Here is a 20,479-nt window from a genome sequence, read left to right as displayed (position 1 = left end):
CACACACACACACACACACACACACACACACACACACACACACACACACACACACACACACACACACACACACACACACACACACACACACACACACACACACACACAGAGAGAGAGAGAGAGAGAGAGAGAGAGAGAGAGAGAGAGAGAGAGAGAGAGAGAGAGAGAGAGACCGAGAGACCGAGAGACCGAGAGACCGAGAGACCGAGAGACCGAGAGACCGAGAGACCGAGAGACCGAGAGACCGCAGTCAGTGAACTGGCTTGACCTCAGCTTCTTTGTTGTAAGAACATAAACTGTAAGTCAAATGTGTTCAGGCAAAGATAGAATAAACAGTAGACTGCTGCTGTTTCACTTTTGCAATAAATGCCCACGCTGCACTGCTGGGATCCTACATCTAAAGCACTGATTTGTATCACACCGCCCGAAAATACAGAAGCATAAAATAGGACTGCTGGACTCTCAGGCCTGGATCAAAACAAAGAGTTTTTTGTTTTTTTTATCATATTCTTATTTTTCTTTCCTGCTAATGACTAGTTTATCTCTGGAGTTCAGGGTTCACCGAAGTTCTTTCTGCAATGTTTGCATAAAGCTGGTTCCAGCCAAGTTGCTTAAAGTCCAACTGAAATCCCATGTTTGTGTAATAAAACCTCTGGAGGGAACACAGGGATTTTAGCCTTTGCAGACCATTTACATGCACAGAAACCTATAGAACACACTACAGGAAAGGGAACCCCTAAAGGCATAATGTGGCCCCTTTAACCGTAGGGTTAACATAATCTAAGGGGTTCAGAAACACTCAGTAGAATCAGTTGTGGGGAACACATACAGAGACAGCATTGAACACATGTGCACATTAAAAGATGAGCAAAGAGTCCAAAGGCAGCTCTTAATCATATATTGATCAATTTATTCATTCTGTCAGGACACGTTTCTCCGGTGTCCCAAAGTCTTACACAAAGAAGTCATTGTGAGATGTCCAATTTGTTTTTTTACCAGAAAACAGGAAAATAAAGAAAAACTAGTATGTGATCATGAAAACAGACACACATTCAAAGACTGCGCCATGACAGCGAGGACACTTAAAGTTTGCTGAAGCCAATTTGATTAGCCAATTCCCCAGATGTACCACTTTCATCTTTTAAAGGTGTTTCTCTGATTTAATTGTACATGGGGAGGGGATGTTGGGGTACACTTAAAATGTACAAAAATAAATTCAAACAGTATTTTCAAGACAAACCTCCTCCTCGGGTTTTGAGGGGTTCTGAAGCCACGTTGAGCAGAACTGGTTGGATGTACAGTAAATGCTTGCATGCACGTTGACACAGGCACTGATCATGACTTGGTGTCTCACTTTGTGGGTCCTCAGTCAGGAGACAAAGAGCATTCTGGGAACTGTAAGCTCTCTCAACAAGGCAGTCAACAGGATTACAAAAAAAAAATGGTCTGTCCATTCACAAATAACCATTCAGAATGACCATTTTGGATGCACACTTCTTTAAACTGAGGGGAATATGGGCCGAGGACAAAAGAAAATCCAGTAACAAGCTCTCAGGCTCACGATGCGCCTGATTTCTGTTGTATGGAAATGATTAACAAATATTTTAACACATAAAAAATAGTGGCTTTACTCCAGAACCTTCAGACATCTTTTGTTACGATACAATACATTACTCTCAATACAGGCTGAGCTACTGTATATCTGTCCAGAACGGCTCAGCAAGCCAGTGCTGAGAACTCTGGGTAATGTAATAAAAAACATAAAATACCAATCACAAGAAGCGCTCAATTAAGTTCTTTTACAAACAAACAAAAGCGGTATACAAAATAAAAAAAATGAAAGTCCAAGAAACAGCAAAACCGATCACAAGTATTATGATGTATAATTAAGGCGAGTTAAAATATTGCAGAATAATTTGGCCCCTGTGTCTCAAACAAACAGTCAGAGCTCCCCGACTCTTAATCGCTGCAAAGATCCAGAGAAGGGAAGGGAGGATGAGCTGAGATGGAACAAAGAAAGTGATCCTCTTTGGAGAGAAATTGATTATTTGGTTTCGTTTGGTCTCTTTCTCAGGAGCGTGTTAAAGGGAACAGTGAGGACCTCATTAAATGAATTGAACAAAATAAAAGATGTAAGATTGGTAACGTGATTAATTCGTGTGTATCCGACAGTTTATCTTTTGAGCACAGTATGAAGCGAAGGGGGCACCGAGATCAGAAAATATAAAACTGCTGTTTCATCAACAGCCTGATATGACAGATGACAATGCAGCGCCCTGCGGGAAGAGTGCGTCCTCGTTCTGGTTAAGAGCAGTCGGCAAAGAAATACAAAGAGTTATGGGATAGGAAGTCAAGTTTCTGAGATACAAAGTGATACCGCCCCTCTTTTTTTTACTGTCATTCCAAGCAAAGAAGATCCCCACAAGCTGTCCCCTCTGTTTGTTAAAAAGGCGGAGGTGAGCGGAGTCAGCTTTCAGTCCTGGGGTCACCTATGCACGAGGGGCCGCCTGTTTCTGAACAAAAGTATCAGATCAGCCGAAAGGAGGAGGCGTGGCTGTCACTAAAGAAGTCCAAAGTCCACTGTCCTCCTTAGTGAGAGGTGGGGCTGTCCTCCCTCGGCCTACACCCACTCCTGCATGGAGCGCTTGCAGTACAGTATGTGGCGCGGCGTGCCCTTCCTCTTGAACTGCACCACGGTGTAGACCAGCACCAGCAGGCAGAGGGCCAGCACGCAGGGGATGACGATGGCGATGGCCTTCACCGCGTTGGCCTCGTTGTCCAGCTCGATCACCACGTCCGAGGTGCCGTCGTCAGCCGGCGGCCGGGCGGGGTCGACGGGCATCAGGTCGCAGCCCATGAAGTCTTTGAGGATGGAGCGCGGGTAGCCCGGCTCCACCCGCAGGAAGTGGTTGTTGAACTTCCAGTACTCCTTACCCTTGTAGAAGTAGGTGTAACCTGGAGGAAACAAAGAGAGGACATGTGAGAACATTCCATTGTTTAATGTCAGTTTCTCCTTAAGCGTCAAAGTGTACTGGAACAACTTGGTGAACACTTTTAAAATCAGCAACAAGCTTTACAGGGTGTGTTTATTGCTGCTCTTTCAGCACATATTTAAATACATTCAAATCAAGCGATAACTGGACAACAAGCCATCCCAGCTCTTTGAAATAAACTGGATAAAGTGATGGAAAGATTAACAGTTGAATTTGCCTTATTGGCGGAAGATATAAATATCTATGTAAGTTGGATTTGTTTTCCGTAAAAGTACATATATCCATGTTTTAAAACTTCATTTCAAAAGTGCATACTACACTTTACTAAAGTAAAAGGGCATCATTTGTGTTAGCAAAATGTACTTGCTGCAGAATTGACATTTAAAAGGCTTATACATTATATGATTTGAGCCCGATTACGGCTACAGTAACATTAAAGCAGCATTTCAATGATGTGGCAAATGATTGTATCTAAAATAGCTATTATTTATATATGTATTATAATATAGTTCAGTAGTTTCACCTGTGACAAAGCATCCTATAAGATAATGTGTACAAATAAACTAGTGCCAAGTATATCCCACCAGTGTTGACAAAAACACAATGACATTATTCCTAGAATCTTTTGATATAATGACTTTCTGTGTAGAAGGTTGTTCGTACACTATGTGAGCCACTCAGGACAAAGTGCAGCTCACTTTCAATCCAAGAGGAGCATCTTCTTTGTAATGACAATACCGAACAGAACAAATAGAGATGGAACTGAAACCTAAGTGACAATAACCTGCCTGTGCTGTGAGAGAGAGCACCTCCGACAATTGTTTTTTGTAGTGTTTCCATTTCAGCTCCATTGTTCAGCTGAGGTGTCTCTGCCTGTCCCTCGGGACTCATTACATCAGGTCATAAAGGAGGAGACACACCCAGGCAGGAGCCAGAGCCCACAGCTCATATCACACAACAACAAGTCATCCAGAGCCATGACTGGTGCTTTCTCCAAAGAGTGAGCATTGTTTTGGGGCGGCAATTGTCCCGATGTCACACAAGTTCATTAGTTCACTTACACAGTGAGTCAGTGTTTATTTTGCATGCTCTCCCCTAGAGGAGAAAATACTTTGTGTCGAGAGAAATTCAAATGACGACAAATATTATTCACAAACCCATTCCGGCAGACATTGTGACACAAAATAAATTGTGATACAACAAAATCAAGAATAGCATTATATTTAAAACACCTTGACATGACGACTCCTACTGTGCCAAATGTTAAATGTGTCCCTGGTTGTGAGAATATAGTCGGTGTAAAACTGAGCATGACGGCCTGGCAGGTTCTCAAGCTCTCCTCCTCCTGGCTGGCCCCTTTAACACCGTGTTCTCACTATTTATTATTAATGCACAGGCTTCTTCTCTGGGAAAAATAGGCTAGGTATTTCTAGATTTCCAGTTAGATGGTAAGATGGCTATTGTGAAAGCCAGGTCTTCTTTAAATCACTTGTGAGGGGATGAGGCGAGGGAGCCCAGAACGAAGCTTTAAAAGATTCATCTGGAAGGGGAGGACATGATCAAACGGCATGAAGGAAGAGGAAGTGCTCAAATACGTCCTCTTGTATGACTTTGTGAGAACGACTGAATGCCAATACAACAGACATCTTTCAGCTGACTATGAGCAGTAGGAAACCTCTCATATCATTTTGGGAAAAACACATTCTAGCTTTCCTGCCAAAAGTAGTTTGAGCCAGGAATCGATCAGCTACGCCAATAGCAAAATTAGCGTCGCTTAAAGACTGGAGGCATGGGGAAACTCTTATACACCGTGGCATTGTCTATAGAAAACTCACACATTTAAGTATTTTATCTTTTAAATTGTGTCTTGTGGTGACTTTTGAGTAACACGCGTTTCTCCTAAAAGTAAGCAATAAGTATTTCCTGGAGTCCTGTTCTTCAAATAGTTACTCATTGTTTTTACATTTCTGTTGTTGTACAAATGTGGCTTCATGGCATGCTAAGCTATATACTTAGCATTCAGACATAAAGTGGCAACACTTTTCTCCTGCATTGAACTCAAATGAAGTGCAGTTATTGCGAGACTGAGAGATCCAGATGAAGCAACAGATACATGTTGAGCATGAATATTAGGAGAGGGAGAGAGAAGGGAGGGGGGGTGAGAGGTGAGCTCTGTGGGTCAGAGACAGGTCTTCATTGCCTCGGGCAACATGTTCACACTCCATCGTCATCAAACTCAATTACGCCTGTTATCTGGGTCAAAGTCATGAGCGTGCCACTTGACACACTGTCTGCAAACAGATAGCCCGCCAAACAACACCAGGCCGAACCATTCTTATATATATGAGATGCACACGTCCTCCCCACCCTTCATGCTTCGCTTGATGCCCGCTCCACCTGGACACGCCCGGCCACTGATCTGGCATCAGATCCACAGCACAGATGGCCGAGCCTCAGCACCACCTGCCCTGCTTTTTCCAACCCAGGCGATGCCAAGACCAGGCCCGAGCCCACCTGGCATTATCATCCAATGGAAAAAGCTTTTCACGTCTTCACACTGTCAGGCTGGCCTATGGGAGAGGTGTTTGAGATTTTTAAATCCCGCCTCCCCCACCCTTGGCGAGGACCAACTGGCTGAAACCGGAATGAGGGCTCAGCGGTGGTCTTGTCCTTTCTGCTTTCCACAATCCTGCTCCAACTGGGTCTCATGGAGCAGGATGGACTGATTTTGGAACATTGTGCTCGTGAAACAATAAAAACGGACCTCTTTTCATGCTGTACACAAGCACTATCGGTCTGTTTGCTCCTGATATGGCGTGTATGGAAGCGTGCCACCCACTAAACCTCAGTATAATAACTGGGGCACATTTCAATCAATGCTACCCTGGATTACGTCCCATGCAGCGTGTGCCAGTGACCGGCTGAAATCAATGCTGCTGGCACACGTAGCGCGCTGTTATGCCAAAGCAGAGTATCAGGCAGGACAACTCGTACCATTGGCTTTGTCCACGAAGGCCCCCTGTGGCGAATCAGGCACACCTCTCCACACTGTCACAGGCTTTGGGTAGCCGGGGTCCATGGTTCTCATTTCCTCATTGTAACGCCAGTACCTAAAGGGAAACAAATGATGAGCAGCGGGAAGACAAAGCAGGCAGTATCTCTATGCAGGCAGAGGGAATAGGTGACAACAGATGGTCCTTTATTTCATGTGTTGTATCGTAACACCAGATGTCAAACTGTTCTTTTTTTTCGCCTTCCAACTTCATAATGCAATGCTAATTATCAATCACATGCAGCGACCTTGACTAACACTACATGTAAGATCTCCACTCCCATTATCAAATCCCCAAATGGTCAATTTATTTTCTGAAAAAAGTGAATCCGCTTCGATAGAAAGTGTTTTTTTCTAACTTAAAGAGGCCCTATTATGCTTTTTGTGGTTTTTCCTTTCCTGTAGTGTGCTATATGTATATATATATATATCTATAAAGCCGTTGTGTCCTTGGGCAAGACACTTCACCTGAACTTGAATATGTGTAATGTGTATTTGTAAAGCGCTTTGAGCACTGGAAAAGCGCTATAATAAATATAAGGAATTATTATTATTATTATTATATAGGTTTGTGCAAAGGCTACAATCTAAAATTCCGAGTTTCTCTTGGAATGGAAATTGCAATAAGCACAATATTTGCTAAAGTATAAATGTATATTAATTCATTAGGCGTCGCAGAGACGTCCCGGCCTACAAACACTATTCTACAGATTCAATACAAATGTGTAAAGATCAGAAAAAACCCGCCATGATAACTTTGATATACTTATCTCGTAAATAATGTTTAAAAAAAGATCATTCCCTCTAATGTCCTGAATCATCTATCTATTACATTAAAAAGAAAATCACTACGAGTTATTTTTTACCAAGTTGTGCAGCCCTAGCACTTCCTCGTTGCACCCACCTGTCCCCTTTGAAGAAGTAGGTCTTGGCCACGTCCTCCCACCACACGGCCGTCTCGATGCTCTGGGCCGGCATGCCGTGTCCGAACTGGGCGATGTCCTTGGGGTATCCAGCCTGCAACACCGTGTCCTTAAACACCCAGAACTGCTTCCCTGCACACCAAGGAAGAGGAAGAGGAAGGGGGAAAGAAATGAGATGAAGAAGGACAAGAAAACAGCTGTGATTACCCTCCAGGAGCAAAACACGGAGAAGGGCAGATTTACAAGGACAGATACAAGCCTGGTAACAAATGGCAGGCAATAACCTGTTGCCTTGTATTACTCTTTTTGAAGTTGATGTTCTGCTAATTTAAAATAGGACACACGTCGTGACAAGCTCTCCTTGCCCTTGCCTCAAGGAACTCTGGGAACTTTTGAGCATTAGCAAACGGAGCTGTTAACACCCGGCTGAGAAAAAAGAAATGGCAACGACCCTCATGGGAAAATGTGCGACCAGAGACAGATTACAATATTTAAAAGAATGTTTCCGAGCCCCAAGCATCAAAACAAATGCATGAACTTAAAGAAGATTGTGGAGGACTCTCTGCTTAAAATCTGAAAAACATGTCACGCGTTTTTATTTTTCTACATTTTACAATTTTTTGTTTGACCCTCTTTCTCTTCCGGAAGTGTTTAGGGTTAAACAGACCAATTCTGACACAGTGTGACCCCAGGAAGTGCTTTTTTGCGTCACTAGTGGAGGCGTAGGGTGTTCCGACAGGAAGTGGGTGGGGGGTGATGGGAAGAGAAGTATGTCGCAAGAGAGGAGGAAGTTGAAGAGGTGGAATGACGAAGTTAGAGCAGATCAACTAAGAATGTCGAGTCGAATGGTGTCACAAAGACTCTACTTTAAATCATTATCCTTTCAGACCATTCCATTTCATTAATCAATTAAATGAGGCTTCAGCCTGTCAACATTCATTATTCCATAGAGTGGAAACAATATTCATCACAAAGACTATGGATGTGATCAAATCTGTACAAACGTTCTCAGCTATGACAAAATATAAATCTGGCCCTTTCTCTTTTATGTAAGCTTTGTTGAAGTAAAGATGAGCAGAGAGAACATGAAACGTCTGAAAGATACGTGTATGTTTTCAATTAGCAACTATTTAACAAATCAGGTTTTACATTACATTTTCCTCTACATGAATGGCAGGAAAAGAGTGTGAAATAAAGCCCCCTTAATCCCGGCACTCATGCTTTAGCCTCATAAAGACCACAAATCTGACATTTAGCCTTCAGACAGTGTTTACTCTATAAGGCTAAGTGGAAGAAGGGAGATTTATAGATGGAGAGATAGGACGGCTGAATGTAAGTGGAGAGGAGAGACCTGCAGTGGCCTCTTCCTGTCATTTCACCTCTCTCCTTCACTGTACTCAATCTGGGTCACACTTCCTCTGGCCCCGACACACACACACACACACACACACACACACACACACACACACACACACACACACACACACACACACACACACACACACACACACACACACACACACACACACACACACACACACACACACACACACACACACACACACACACACACACACACACACACACACACACACACACACACACACACACACACACACACACACACACACACACACACACACACACACACACACACACACACACACACACACACACACACACACACACACACACACACACACACACACACACACACACCCTCAGATTATCCCAGCCACAAAAGTTCGACTTGATTCAGGAAAAACTAAAAAAGCTCTCCAAACTTTATCTTCTTGTTGTAAAAAAGAAAAAGTGGAGTTGACTCTTTTTGCCCTCCACATAAAAGTCTGGCTTCATCTTCAGAGCAGTGAGGGCAGCTTTGATGTAGTGGCAGCGTCTGCTTCAGTGAACCACCAATCCCCCGCCTGCCCTCAACACTGTATGAAGAGGGATATGTACTGTAGGATGAAGGTCTGATCTAAAAAGAGACTCCTCCTCCATAAGCAGGCCACACACAAACATACAGCCAAATGAAACACACGTGTGTGTAGTGAAACTATTATGTAAAATCAATGTGACACGAAATGTGATCTAAAATATCACAGAAATAGTCAGTATTGTTGATAGCAATGTATTTGGCGACGTTATTATTATAGAATGAATCTGTTCTTGATATACGCTTGATAGTTCTCCGTCCGCCGTTTCTGCATTTTAAGTTCACAATATAGAATAGTTATAAATGTGCAATAAGCATATGTCTGCAGACGTTTGGGACCTGCTGATGAATCGTCTAGCTCTAATCCTAAGGAACACGCTCTCAGACATGTCTGCAGGAGGTAAATGAAACTGTCTGTTCTTCGACACGAAAAGGCAGCAATCAGGCTCTGATTGGATCCTGCCTCTTGAGGGGAAATACATTAAGACATATAGATCTTACTGCATGTGTAGGGTGCCGTTAAGAAACCTTGATAGACAATGTTGTTTGATTAACTTGATTGTAGTTGGAAATGCAACCTCTTACTTTGCGATGGAGGATAATGGAATATCTTGATTCTATGGTTTTTAAAAGTCAACTACACCTTCTTACTTTAAGATCTGGAAACAGGCAACACAGCCTCAGAATGCGCAGAAGTCTGGACTGGAGGAATGAAGAACACATGCTGAATCTATTTCTAATGAAAGCCAGTGGTGTCTGCTCACTGACCTGCTCTGTGATGGCTGAACATCGCTGAGCTAATCAGTGTCTCAGCCATGACTCTGAAAGTACACTCTGAAGCCTCCATCTGTGCATTTGACTTCAGGAGAATTCATCAGACGAGGCGCTATTAGACGAGGACCTGCATTAGTATCATGACCGAGTTTCTTACTAATGTTTTGTTCCAAATGGGGACAGACAGACAGACAGAATAAGGCCTTCTGGGAAATCAGCTGTGCGTGTTCAAATGAAAAATAGCATTCTGTTAGTAGAAGTTTTCTAAATCTGTGCGCAATCCTGTTGCTACCCACCAAAGGGGAAGAGAGCAGGTTGTTGGAGGATAAAGCTCCGCATTCAAACGTGGCGAGATTGCGGCGCTCGCGAGGCCAGCAGGGCTGCCAGGAAATGGTTGTTGTTGAAAATAGAAACATGTCGGAGAGGAGATTTGTCGTTTTATCTCAGCTGACCTTCATCGCTAACCTCTCCTTTCATCAACACACTCGCCTTCTGTTTCTTTCTCTGGACGGTTTGGAAATAGTGGTGGCTTTTGGATTTAGACATAGTTAGTGTGGATTTGAATGTTGACAAATCTCTTCAGAGGTTTAAAATTAACTGTAGACTATATCAGACAGTGAGTAGAGAAGCTCTTTGACCCTGACAGTGATTTCCATGTATTTTAATCATGTTTAGCTACAGTTGGAGATTTAAACTAAAACATATCTAGCAGCAGATTATGGTGGATTCAGTGGGCAAAACATTGCATTCATCTTCTACAGATTTATGTTGAACTCTCACACGGATAAGATCAAGGCACTTCTTTGAGTGAACATACAGCAGCGATTAAAGATTTTTAAAAAAGTGTGTTCCTTTGTACGGACACGCCTGAATATTAAAGACATACTTTTGTACAAAATGTGTTTTTGGGCTGAAATGAATGAAATCAGAGATCAAAGCTTGACAAAGAGCTTTACACAGACGCACTATGACAACAGTGATGATGGTTACCTTTGAAGAAGACGAACCTTCCCTCGCTGTTCTCGTAAACGGCGTCTATCTTAGCCGGCAGGCCCCTCCAGAAAACACTGATGAGCATGGGGTACCCCGGCATCACCGAGTTATCTCTCACCCGCCAAAACCAGTGATCCTGAAAGAGACGAAAGGACGCTGTTAGGAAAAACAAGCACGATCAAACCCAACAACAAACGGCCCTGAACAAAGTAAAAGTGTATAATACATTCTGCACTTGGTATCATGTGTTATAGGGGAACAGTGGGGTGGGGAAAAGCATTCCATAATTTGGTACCCCAAAACCTGAATTGAAATTTAGAATTGACCTCTGCGAGCGATACACTTAAGGGGATGAAGATTTGATTAACAGAATGAAACTGTGATTTCACTTTAAAGTAGGCAAGTGCTCTGGAATATTCCAATTACCTGAAAGTATCTTTTAGTAACATATTTGAGAGAAGTCGGTGTCATGAAAAGTGAGAATCTTGAGTTCCTGAGAGGAGCAGACGAGATGTGTGATATAGTGGCCATCCTAACAGACTGTTTCTGTAGGGACGCGACATTCTGTGAATTAGAACATCTGATGGAGGTGAGTTGAGGCCAGCTCCTCACTTTCACGGCTGCTGGCGACGACCACTTCAAGCTGCCGCTGTGATATCTCCGACGGCTTTAAGATCCGCGTTTACTTTCTCAGGTTGCTGAGGAAAGCCCGCGAGGCTGCCGCTACGCACGCAGAACGTACTGGGAAATCCATCAAGGAACGGGGGCAGAGGGATCGCCAGGAGCTTTATGAGAAGCCAAGGGTCTCTGATTTCCTTCAGAGGGAGTGTGGGGAAGGGGAGACGTGAGCGCAGCCAAGTGGAAGGTGTGTCTTTCTGATGTTGGATGAAACTTGAAGAGAGGCGAGGGGAGGCCCAGCTGTGAAAGCCATTAGAAAGCCGAGAGATGTCCCACCCTTTGGCAATAAACGGCCAATTGGGTATTGGATGGCCAGAAAGCCTGACTTCATAGCGAGGGACGCAGAGACAGAGAGAGGGGAGACAACACATCATCCCTACCCGCCTCACTCACAGTGAAAGCTGAATAAACAGGCCATTTATCAAACCTCAGTTCTCTCCTTCTCTCTCTCTCTCTGTGTCTAATCCAATTGTTTCTCTGGGACTCTCCTCTCTCCCTGGACTCTTCCTCCTCTTTCTTTTCATTTCCCCTTGTCCCTCATTCCAATTCCTCCTCTTCTTTTCCGTCTGTATACCTACTGCCTCCATGGAATTCAATTGTTCATTTCCACTGTACATGGCCCGGCCAGTAATTGGAAACAGATACAACTGTGAAATTGGACCCATTAGAATTCATTTTGAATGTATAAAGCAAGAATGTTCCTTCTTCCACCTGAATGCCCGACCAGCCCGGGCTCCACCTTTAGGAGATTTCAGCTTTGCAATAACACAAATGTCTAGAATAATTACAAATGTAGGTTTATGACATTTAGGTCATGGATTACTTGTTGAAAGTCAATCAAATGACTGAAAGAAACTCCAAATCACTACAGAGAGTCCATAATGACCACAAAAGATGGATATTGACTACAAGAGAAACACATTGAGATAACATTTTAGAAATTAAAGAGATGTTTTTGCCAAAAGAGAAGAATACCTTTTTCAGATACTCATTAGAAGTATACTTAAAGAGCCACTACCAATTGTTCACATTATTAATCACAATAATATTCAGAGAGGAAGAGCCAATCAGACGCAAGGATTTACCTGACTTCTGCTATACTGTTCATCTATTTCTCAAAAATCCTCGCTTTTTCTCATTTTATTTTATAACCTCAAACCAGGCGCCATTCAGGTTGGTCCCCGGTGAGCATCTGCGGCCGCCATGTGTGTGTTCGTATGAGTGAAGAGGCGAGAATATGACAGGCAGCGGTGTTACGATGGCCGTGTCGCTCACCCCTCACTCGGCTAATGTGACGCACACACATGGTTGACAGAGAGAAGACAGCAGGTGTAAATAATTCAGAGGTGTGGAGGATTGAGGTTGAAGCCTGAGAACACATCGACCATCAGTATTGCTTTACACAATCACCTTTTACTGAGGAAAAGGACTGCAGAGGAGTTGTTGTTGTTGTTGTTGTTGTTGTTGTGTTTTCTCAACTCGAAGCTACTATATAGTCTCTTCAAGCTTAAGCTATAAGCTAGGGATGCTCCGATCGCCAATTTTGGGGCCGATCGCCGGAATCAGTATCGTCTCATGCAGCTCACTGATCCCGTATTGAGTGACAGTGAAGAATACATATATGTATAACTAGTTTAGCTAGTTCCAGAGGCAGATAAAATAGCTAAGTGGGTTAACTCTTATTGTGTGTGTTGCTCCGCTCACCGGTCCGTCACAGCGGGCGGAGCAGCAGGATTTCTGCTTCACACACGTTGCATACCGCTATTTTATTGTCATTTTCGGACACCTTCAAATACTGCCAGACCGGTGAAGCCATTTTTGCCGCGCACAGAGAAAAGTCTCATGTATTTTACGTCATGTGATCGGCTCTCCTAATCGGCCTTTAGAGCACCGATCGATCGGCAGAGAGTGAATATCGGCCGATCGATCGGAGCATCCCTACTATAAGCAATTGCTCGGCTTTTTAACCCGCAGTTTTGATCCTTATATGGCAGCTTAAGAAGTTTAAACAACATTCTTTCCTCCTAGTTATACAAAGAGGAGAGACACTGATAAGAGGGGACAGCTCAGTGCCCCGTTGGACACAATGTTCTCATTAATGGACGTCGGCATCAAAGCTTGTCTCCAACATTAACGACCAAGTGGCCAATCCAGAAACGCAAGGCAACCTCTGGGGTCCTCGAATCCTCTGCTCTAAATCTGTCCACATCAAGGAAGCAAGGTCTCCCAGTGGCTGGTAAGAGGGTGGAGCTGGACTGATAAGGATGTGTTCTTTTATACCTGACTGTAGGCAGTGCAGGGGGCTTTGATTGTAGGTCTGCTAAAACCAACATGCATCATATTAAATGAGAGCAGAGGTTGAAACCATTACTAAAACAATGCTTTCCCGAATTTGTATTTCATCTACGCTTTAATGTAAAGGTTGCACTGAACACTAGCTTCAAATGGCTGTTAGGTATATGGATGTAAACTCTCTGGAACACCTTGTATTGATTTCCAGAATAATGGTTCCATTAAGAAAATACTAGACTATAGAAGGAGTATGTCCTTCAGGAATGTCTGGCTTGAAAGCCTGGTTTGGATTTTCTTGCTTAACAAACTGACAAGATGGCAACGAGCCACAAACTCAAATCCAGACTTCTAAACGTCGGCTGGTCGAAGATTGTATGCACATATTTTACTCCACTCCAAGCCTGATGGGAAATGAACGTCCTCTTGGTGTCTTGCTGTCTGGTTCGCTGTCTGACAGTACAAGTGAGGTCACAGTCTAGTACCATTTTAATACGGCAGTGAAAATGAGCCTGAGAAAAGCATATACACCAAAGAGTTATTCTCTGTCTCATACAGTTTGAGGGTTCACAGAGAGTTGAACCTGAAGTGCCTCCAGCCATAAAAGTGGTAGCTGTGTAATTTCACTGAGGCATTTACTGGTGACACTGGATCTACACGCCGTGAACCTCAAGCGACCCTCTGTCACCCCACCGGAGAGGAAGATGATCGATCGTAAACTACCACCTTAAGAAGCATGACTCTAACCTGCCTTTGTAGATTAACGTGCCTGGAATAAATCAGGCCTCTCAGCTTTGTGGGGAACAAAACCTATTAAACCCACTGGTCACCTGACATAGTTCCTCCAGCTGTGAAAGCATTTGTGATGTTCCTTTCTCTCATATAATCCAAGTAGTCTGAGTTACAACCATGATGCTTGAAAGGCAGAACAAAAACAATTAACCTTTTACCTCCATCTGTAACGGCAACATTATCACTGAAGTAAAAGGGGCACTAAACCGATTTTACAGTTCAGTTTAGACGGAACAGCTAAATAATGCCTTCTGTGGCTTTTGACGCAGCTTCCCCAAGTTGAATAATAACCCTGATGATGTCATTAGAGTCATACCATCTTGGGCTTTGCGGAGTGACGTTTGAAAAAGAAGGCAGTGGTTCTATTAAAAATACGTTTTAGCGTTGCATTATGGGAAGCGTAGGATTAAACATTTCCCAAGCTTGACCCATACTTGGGGCTAAAAGTTAGGATATCTCTGCCTCTTCCTGTGTGGCCGCCAACGTGACAGAAGAGCAATACTTAATGTGTGATTTTCTCCATTATTAGTTGTATTACCTGATAATGACATGTATTAATACCTGCTGTATTAGGAATACATGTATAGAATTGCTTTGGGTTTCTTAAGTGAGATGCGTAAATTCAGCGCGGATTGGATAGTCTAGCATAGTTTGTTAAAACCTTACATTGTATATAGTACAGAAGTAGATCTAGCCGAATGTTGAATCCTAGTACAGAAAGTGTACAAATCTGTAGACTTGAATACACTTGTGTCAGAGGTAGAGATGTGGCATTAATGAGGTGAAGATCCAACTGACCATTTGCCTCGCTTTCCTTTACCTTATGTCCCCTTTTGGAAATCAACAGGCTCCACTCTTGTTCTCAAACATGGGGAGTTTGGATGTTTACTTTTGGTTCATTTTTGTAAATAAGATTAATCAAAACCACATGAGAAATCACTCTCAGTCAAAGTAATACGTTCAAACAGCATCTATGCAACCTTTCCTTGGGAAACTTCAGTGCTCTCAGTGTATTCCACAAGACAAAGTCTCGTTAAGTCTTCCCTCTAAACCCCTACCTACTTTACAACCCCGGACCACCTGTGGACTTCAGGGCCAGTGGGACTGCTGAGATCTCTGCTATAATGACTTGGCATCGACTTGACTCTGCTCTTCCAAAACAATCAAGTAGGGATGGTGAGTATAGTCCTGCTGTTTAGGACATGGACCTACAGCATGAAGTAACTAAGAAGATAATCAATCGTATAATGGAAAGAAAGACGGAAAAAAGCACCTATTTAAATGCCAGCAACAAGAGACGCTGCTTGAAATGAAACTAGAAGTAAGCCAGATCTTTACATCATTCCTATTCTGTCAGCCCTCATTTGAATCAGTCTTTAGTCTAATACGTAGACCTTAGCACGCTCTTAAGGGAATATATCAAGCTCTGGAGTAACACAACCCTCTCCAATTAGGATTGCAGATCAACTGTTTTACAGTCGGGCAGCTTCATCTGCCAGGAGGAAGCAAGGCATTAACATGATACCTCGGAGTTCTTGGAGAAAATTGGCAAAACTATCACTGAGCATCAAGAAATATTAGAACCACCTGCTCCTCCTGTGAAACACACTTCCAAACCAGTGATCCCTTATTGATTCCACTTCCCTAAACACATTTGATTCACTGGCTAAGCCGCAGGTTATGGCCAGCAAATCATTTATGAGTCATAATGTTACTGGTGGTTCTAATGATGGTGGATTTAAAACTTCATTTACACGTGTTCTGTAACAAATCATCCCCCTCTGTCAGCCCCTTCACTAATCTACACCTTTGAAGATGTGTGAGCTGGTGCTACTTCCAAAGGCCAGGAAGGAGACACATACATCAAAGCCCTTTACTCATCAGTGGTATCGCACACATTTTTTATTTATATTTTTGTTTCATATCATACATAATTCAAAAACCCAGCATTTCATTTGGATTAAAGACGTGTCTTTTGCACGTGGGTTGCTTAAAAAGTTCCATTTCAACACATCTTTCAAGATACATACTGTATAACTCATTTCCCCATAACTTAAGTTAATTATATACATTTCATTACAAGTATTAATTGGAAAGCTGGCTGTAACAAGCAGAACGTTTAATTTATGTGGGTGGCCCCAGTGGATCACATGCTCATTCGGCATGAGCCTCAGGACTGTGGGTTTTAGTATGATCTTTGATACAGTTACATAAGAATTCAAGGAGAAGGTTCCCGAAAACCTTAAGGCAAGAGTACAGGCACAGTGCCAATGAAACAATAGTGATTGTATCTATTCATCTGTTGCATTAGCACATTAAAAAGCTGCTTGCTGGACACAAACGAGAACAAAAGAGATGCCTCTTAACATCAGGAAAGTATTTAGTGTCGGAGAAATTCCCTGGATTACTATTCAGATAAAGAGAAGAGACAGTTTTATTTTCTTAATGTGAAAGAAAGCCTTGGATCACAGGTAGAACAACTTCAAAGCCATGTGGGATCAGTTGTGGTCATTTCAAGTTAAAGGACTGGCATGTTTATAATAATAGTAATACTACAGAAATTATTCTTTGAAGTATTGCCAACTCAATTTGTTGTTCCGCCAATGCACGCAAATTCTATTTCATACCCAGAGACACACGAGTGTTGTATTTAGAGCCAAACTATCATTCACTTCCTAAAATTATTAAAATGTTGGCTGAGTGATAAACGTCCTTCATGTTTCTAAGCTATGCACAAATCTCAAGATCCTCATCACTCGGTCAGATCAGGCCCTTTATCCAATGGTGAGAGCATCCACTGCAGGCAAAGAGAGACATAGGGGCTGTGTTTGGACTATTGTCACAAGCACATTTTATTTCCATTAAATAAATATATCAGACAGTGTAAATATTGGGTACAATTTTGGTGAAATTCCTTCACAAGTTAGAGCTCTGTGTCCGAGCTGGGTTTATTATTTTTGTATTTAAAGAACACACTCTGAGACGGGGTAGAAAGGGGGTTTCCCCAGGCTCCACAGGCCCCTTGATTAACCGTTGAAATCTATCTATATATATCCAGAGAAAATACAGACACTCTCACATAAAGAATGAGAAGCACTCTCTCTCCTTTCGGTGGAGAACACAGCACATCTCTGTGTTGCCTCAAGGTTTTTCTCCATTCCTCACCGCCGCATGTATCCATTTTCTCACAAGCTTAGACCACGGATACAGATGCATTAAGGGACACGTGCACATTTGCCTTTCGCACAGGAATGAAAACATGGCTGAATATGTTGGGAGATAACTGTGCTACACTGTACATTATATTCTTGTTAAAATACCAATGCTGTTCAGATTCCTGCTCAACTGGCACAAAGTAATCTGGTCATAGCTCATAGCTGCTTTAATTTGCACTGAAATGGCAATAGTTTTCAGATAATTGAAGAGAGTCCACCAAACTTCTACATGCATAACCAGTTTCAAACGTCTCTCCTCTAACAAATCTACTCACTATACGACTCACGTGTAGAAAACTCAACCAAACAATTTATATCACATCCAAGTGGGCCGTTTCCACATTATGCACACCATGCACATGCAAACCATGAAGCAGCTTATCAGAAAAGCTCCCACCCTTTGTATATTAGGTAATCCTCGCAGCTCCACGGGGGGTTTCAAACCTGCGGGCCATTTCAATGTGTCTGAATCAATGGATGAGTTATTTTCTGTTGCATTTACTAGCTACCTAGTTTATAAAAAGAAAGGCATATGGTGTTGGTTTGTAAACATCACATGATTCTATCCTTCACCCATGGTGTCGCAAGTTGGTTTGTCCCGTAAAGACTGATTGCTGTGCTTTTGGAGAGCTAAGAGATCCAAGTTTGGGGTAAAACAGCTCCAGGGTTAAAAATGGCTCTTCAGAACAAACAGAAAGTGAAAATGCCTCAGGTTTTTTCGCAGGCTCTTCTCTTACCTTGAAGACGAACATCTCTCTCCTCAGTATGCCCAGGGTGTTGAAGCCCCCATCGCAGATGTTGGGTTTGGCATTGGGGTGGGATGGCCTGTCTCCTGGGGGCAGCCTCGGAGGTCGCGTCTGCCTGTCTGGCTTGCGGGGGTCTGATGGAGGATGGGAGCGAGGAGGGGGTGCTGTCGGCAAAGGCATGGTGGGCTGGGGAAGTTTATCAGGAGGCCCTGTAGGAAGCCAAGACAAATATCTCAATTGTTTGATCAAAAACACACATATTCAAGTTTGAATTTCACGAGGGTGGGAAGATGTATTTCGACCAAACCTTTACATACCCTAAGAACAACATATTGGAAAACCAAAATCAACCAATTTAAGACAGTTAGAAATTGAAGACTAATCCAGGATCTGATCAGGGTATGATGAAGTGAACCATGTGATCCATTTTCATTATACAGTAGCTTTGCCATTTATAGCCAAGCAGCCACCTGAGCATGCAAAACTATTTGTTTCACATGTAATTCAACTGACAATGATGGTGATACAGTAGAAGATGGAAAAACAAGAAGAGGTAAAAAAAAACAGTGGGTAGGATATAACACTGCCAAGTTCAGGGACTCATCTCTCCAAAGCGTAATATGATATGTTAAGATGAATAAAACAGAAACAAAGCGTATATGGGACATCAATGTATAAAGGCTACTGTGGTGATCAAAATAAAATCTGCTCCCAAATGGAGGCCAAGACGAACCTCGGCGTCATTCCACTTTCATGATTTACATGAGAGAGAGTGGGAAACATAGAGAGGGAAAAGGAGGGCGAGGAGAGAGGTAGAGGGAGGCCAAGCGAGTGGGTTGTTGGTCTGAATATTTGAGCACATGACAACACATGAATAACAGTGTAACTGTGAAAACCAGGATATGAGTTTCCATGTGTTGATTGGGGCCAGGAGATGCAGGAATAGATGCAACATGAAACATGGAAATGTGACGAGCACCCCCCCCCCCCTCCCCCCCTCCCCCCCTCATGTACAGTATCAATGTTGGCTTGTATTAATAATAACCTTGAAAGCTACAGTACATATTCAGGAGTTATGAATGAATGATTAAATTAGTTGACAAATCATTTAAAAGTAAAATTATAAAAGGATTAAAAGTAACTGAACAAGCAATCGTTGAACTAAAGGAGTAAAACTAAAGTGAACCATCAAAGAAAGAAATAACCATCTAACTGGGGAACACGCCCGTGTGATTGAGAGATTACGAGAGGACTCTGCTCTGTTAGACACCAGCCAGTTCGCACAACTGATCAGCGAGTCTACACGAGAGATCCCATTCAGGACTGAATTAAATCCCCTGAAATACACCCCAGATTAGCGCAGCCTAAGCGCTCTGCTGTTATGTAAGCGTCGGGAAGACTCGCAGTCAGATGGACATGTAGACAAACATACAAATGTGTACACACAGTGCAGTATTATAGGAAAACCATGGCAAGGATAATGGAACATGGTATCAGGCAGATTTAGGATCTTTGAGTTAATTTGAGCCACAAAACATTTTTTTCCCAACAATTGGGAGTTGCCCTACATGTCGGAGCTCAGCTGGTGTGGTGATTGGCTGTGGTGAAACCCTCCAAACTCCTTTGATGAAATGTAGTCATTAGTCTAGACCAGTGGTTCTCAAATGGGGGTACGTTGGAGTACTGCAGGGGGTACGTGAGATTTATTTTATGTTAATGAAAAAAACAACATAAGTAATGCATTTAAACAAACTACTAATAGTAGATTAACTACTTTATTCAAAAGTTTACAGTAATTCTGGATAATAAAATGGGAAAAATAAACGGGGTGCTCTCTTTTCCTCTCCCTCTCCTGACAGCCCGTCAGTCTCGTGCAGCTCGCTGAACCTGTAATAAGTGACCCGACAGTAAAGAATACGTATATTTATAACTAGTTTAGCTAGTTCCAGAGTATATAAACTAGCTAAATGTGTTTTGCTCCACTCAGCGGTCCGTCACAGCGGCGGAGCTGTGATCATGCAGAGCTGCGTGTTCTCCGTCGGCAGCAGCTGATCTGATCTCTGATCTCTCTCTCGCGTCCGGATAGAC

The 20,479-nt window shown here is 42.8% G+C and overlaps 1 protein-coding gene across 1 annotated transcript in view; it reads right to left on the bottom strand.

The window, feature by feature from the left end:
- Nucleotides 1-889: 889 nt before the first annotated feature.
- Nucleotides 890-20,479, bottom strand: part of LOC117465673 (matrix metalloproteinase-16-like) — a 59,861-nt gene continuing 40,271 nt past the window's right edge. The window contains exons 7-11 of the mRNA XM_034108635.2: nt 18,383-18,600; nt 10,669-10,807; nt 6,950-7,100; nt 5,988-6,103; nt 890-2,955 (exon numbers count right to left, since the gene is read on the bottom strand). Coding sequence (XP_033964526.1) covers nt 2,621-2,955; nt 5,988-6,103; nt 6,950-7,100; nt 10,669-10,807; nt 18,383-18,600 — 959 coding nt within the window. The 3' untranslated portion in view covers nt 890-2,620. The remainder of the gene's footprint in view (nt 2,956-5,987; nt 6,104-6,949; nt 7,101-10,668; nt 10,808-18,382; nt 18,601-20,479) is intronic.

The sequence above is a fragment of the Pseudochaenichthys georgianus genome, chromosome 20 (genome assembly GCF_902827115.2).
Source record: "Pseudochaenichthys georgianus chromosome 20, fPseGeo1.2, whole genome shotgun sequence".
Classification (NCBI taxonomy): Eukaryota; Metazoa; Chordata; class Actinopteri; order Perciformes; family Channichthyidae; genus Pseudochaenichthys; species Pseudochaenichthys georgianus.
The sequence above is the reverse complement of the archived record's forward strand: the minus strand, read 5'-3'. Positions and strand labels throughout refer to the sequence as shown.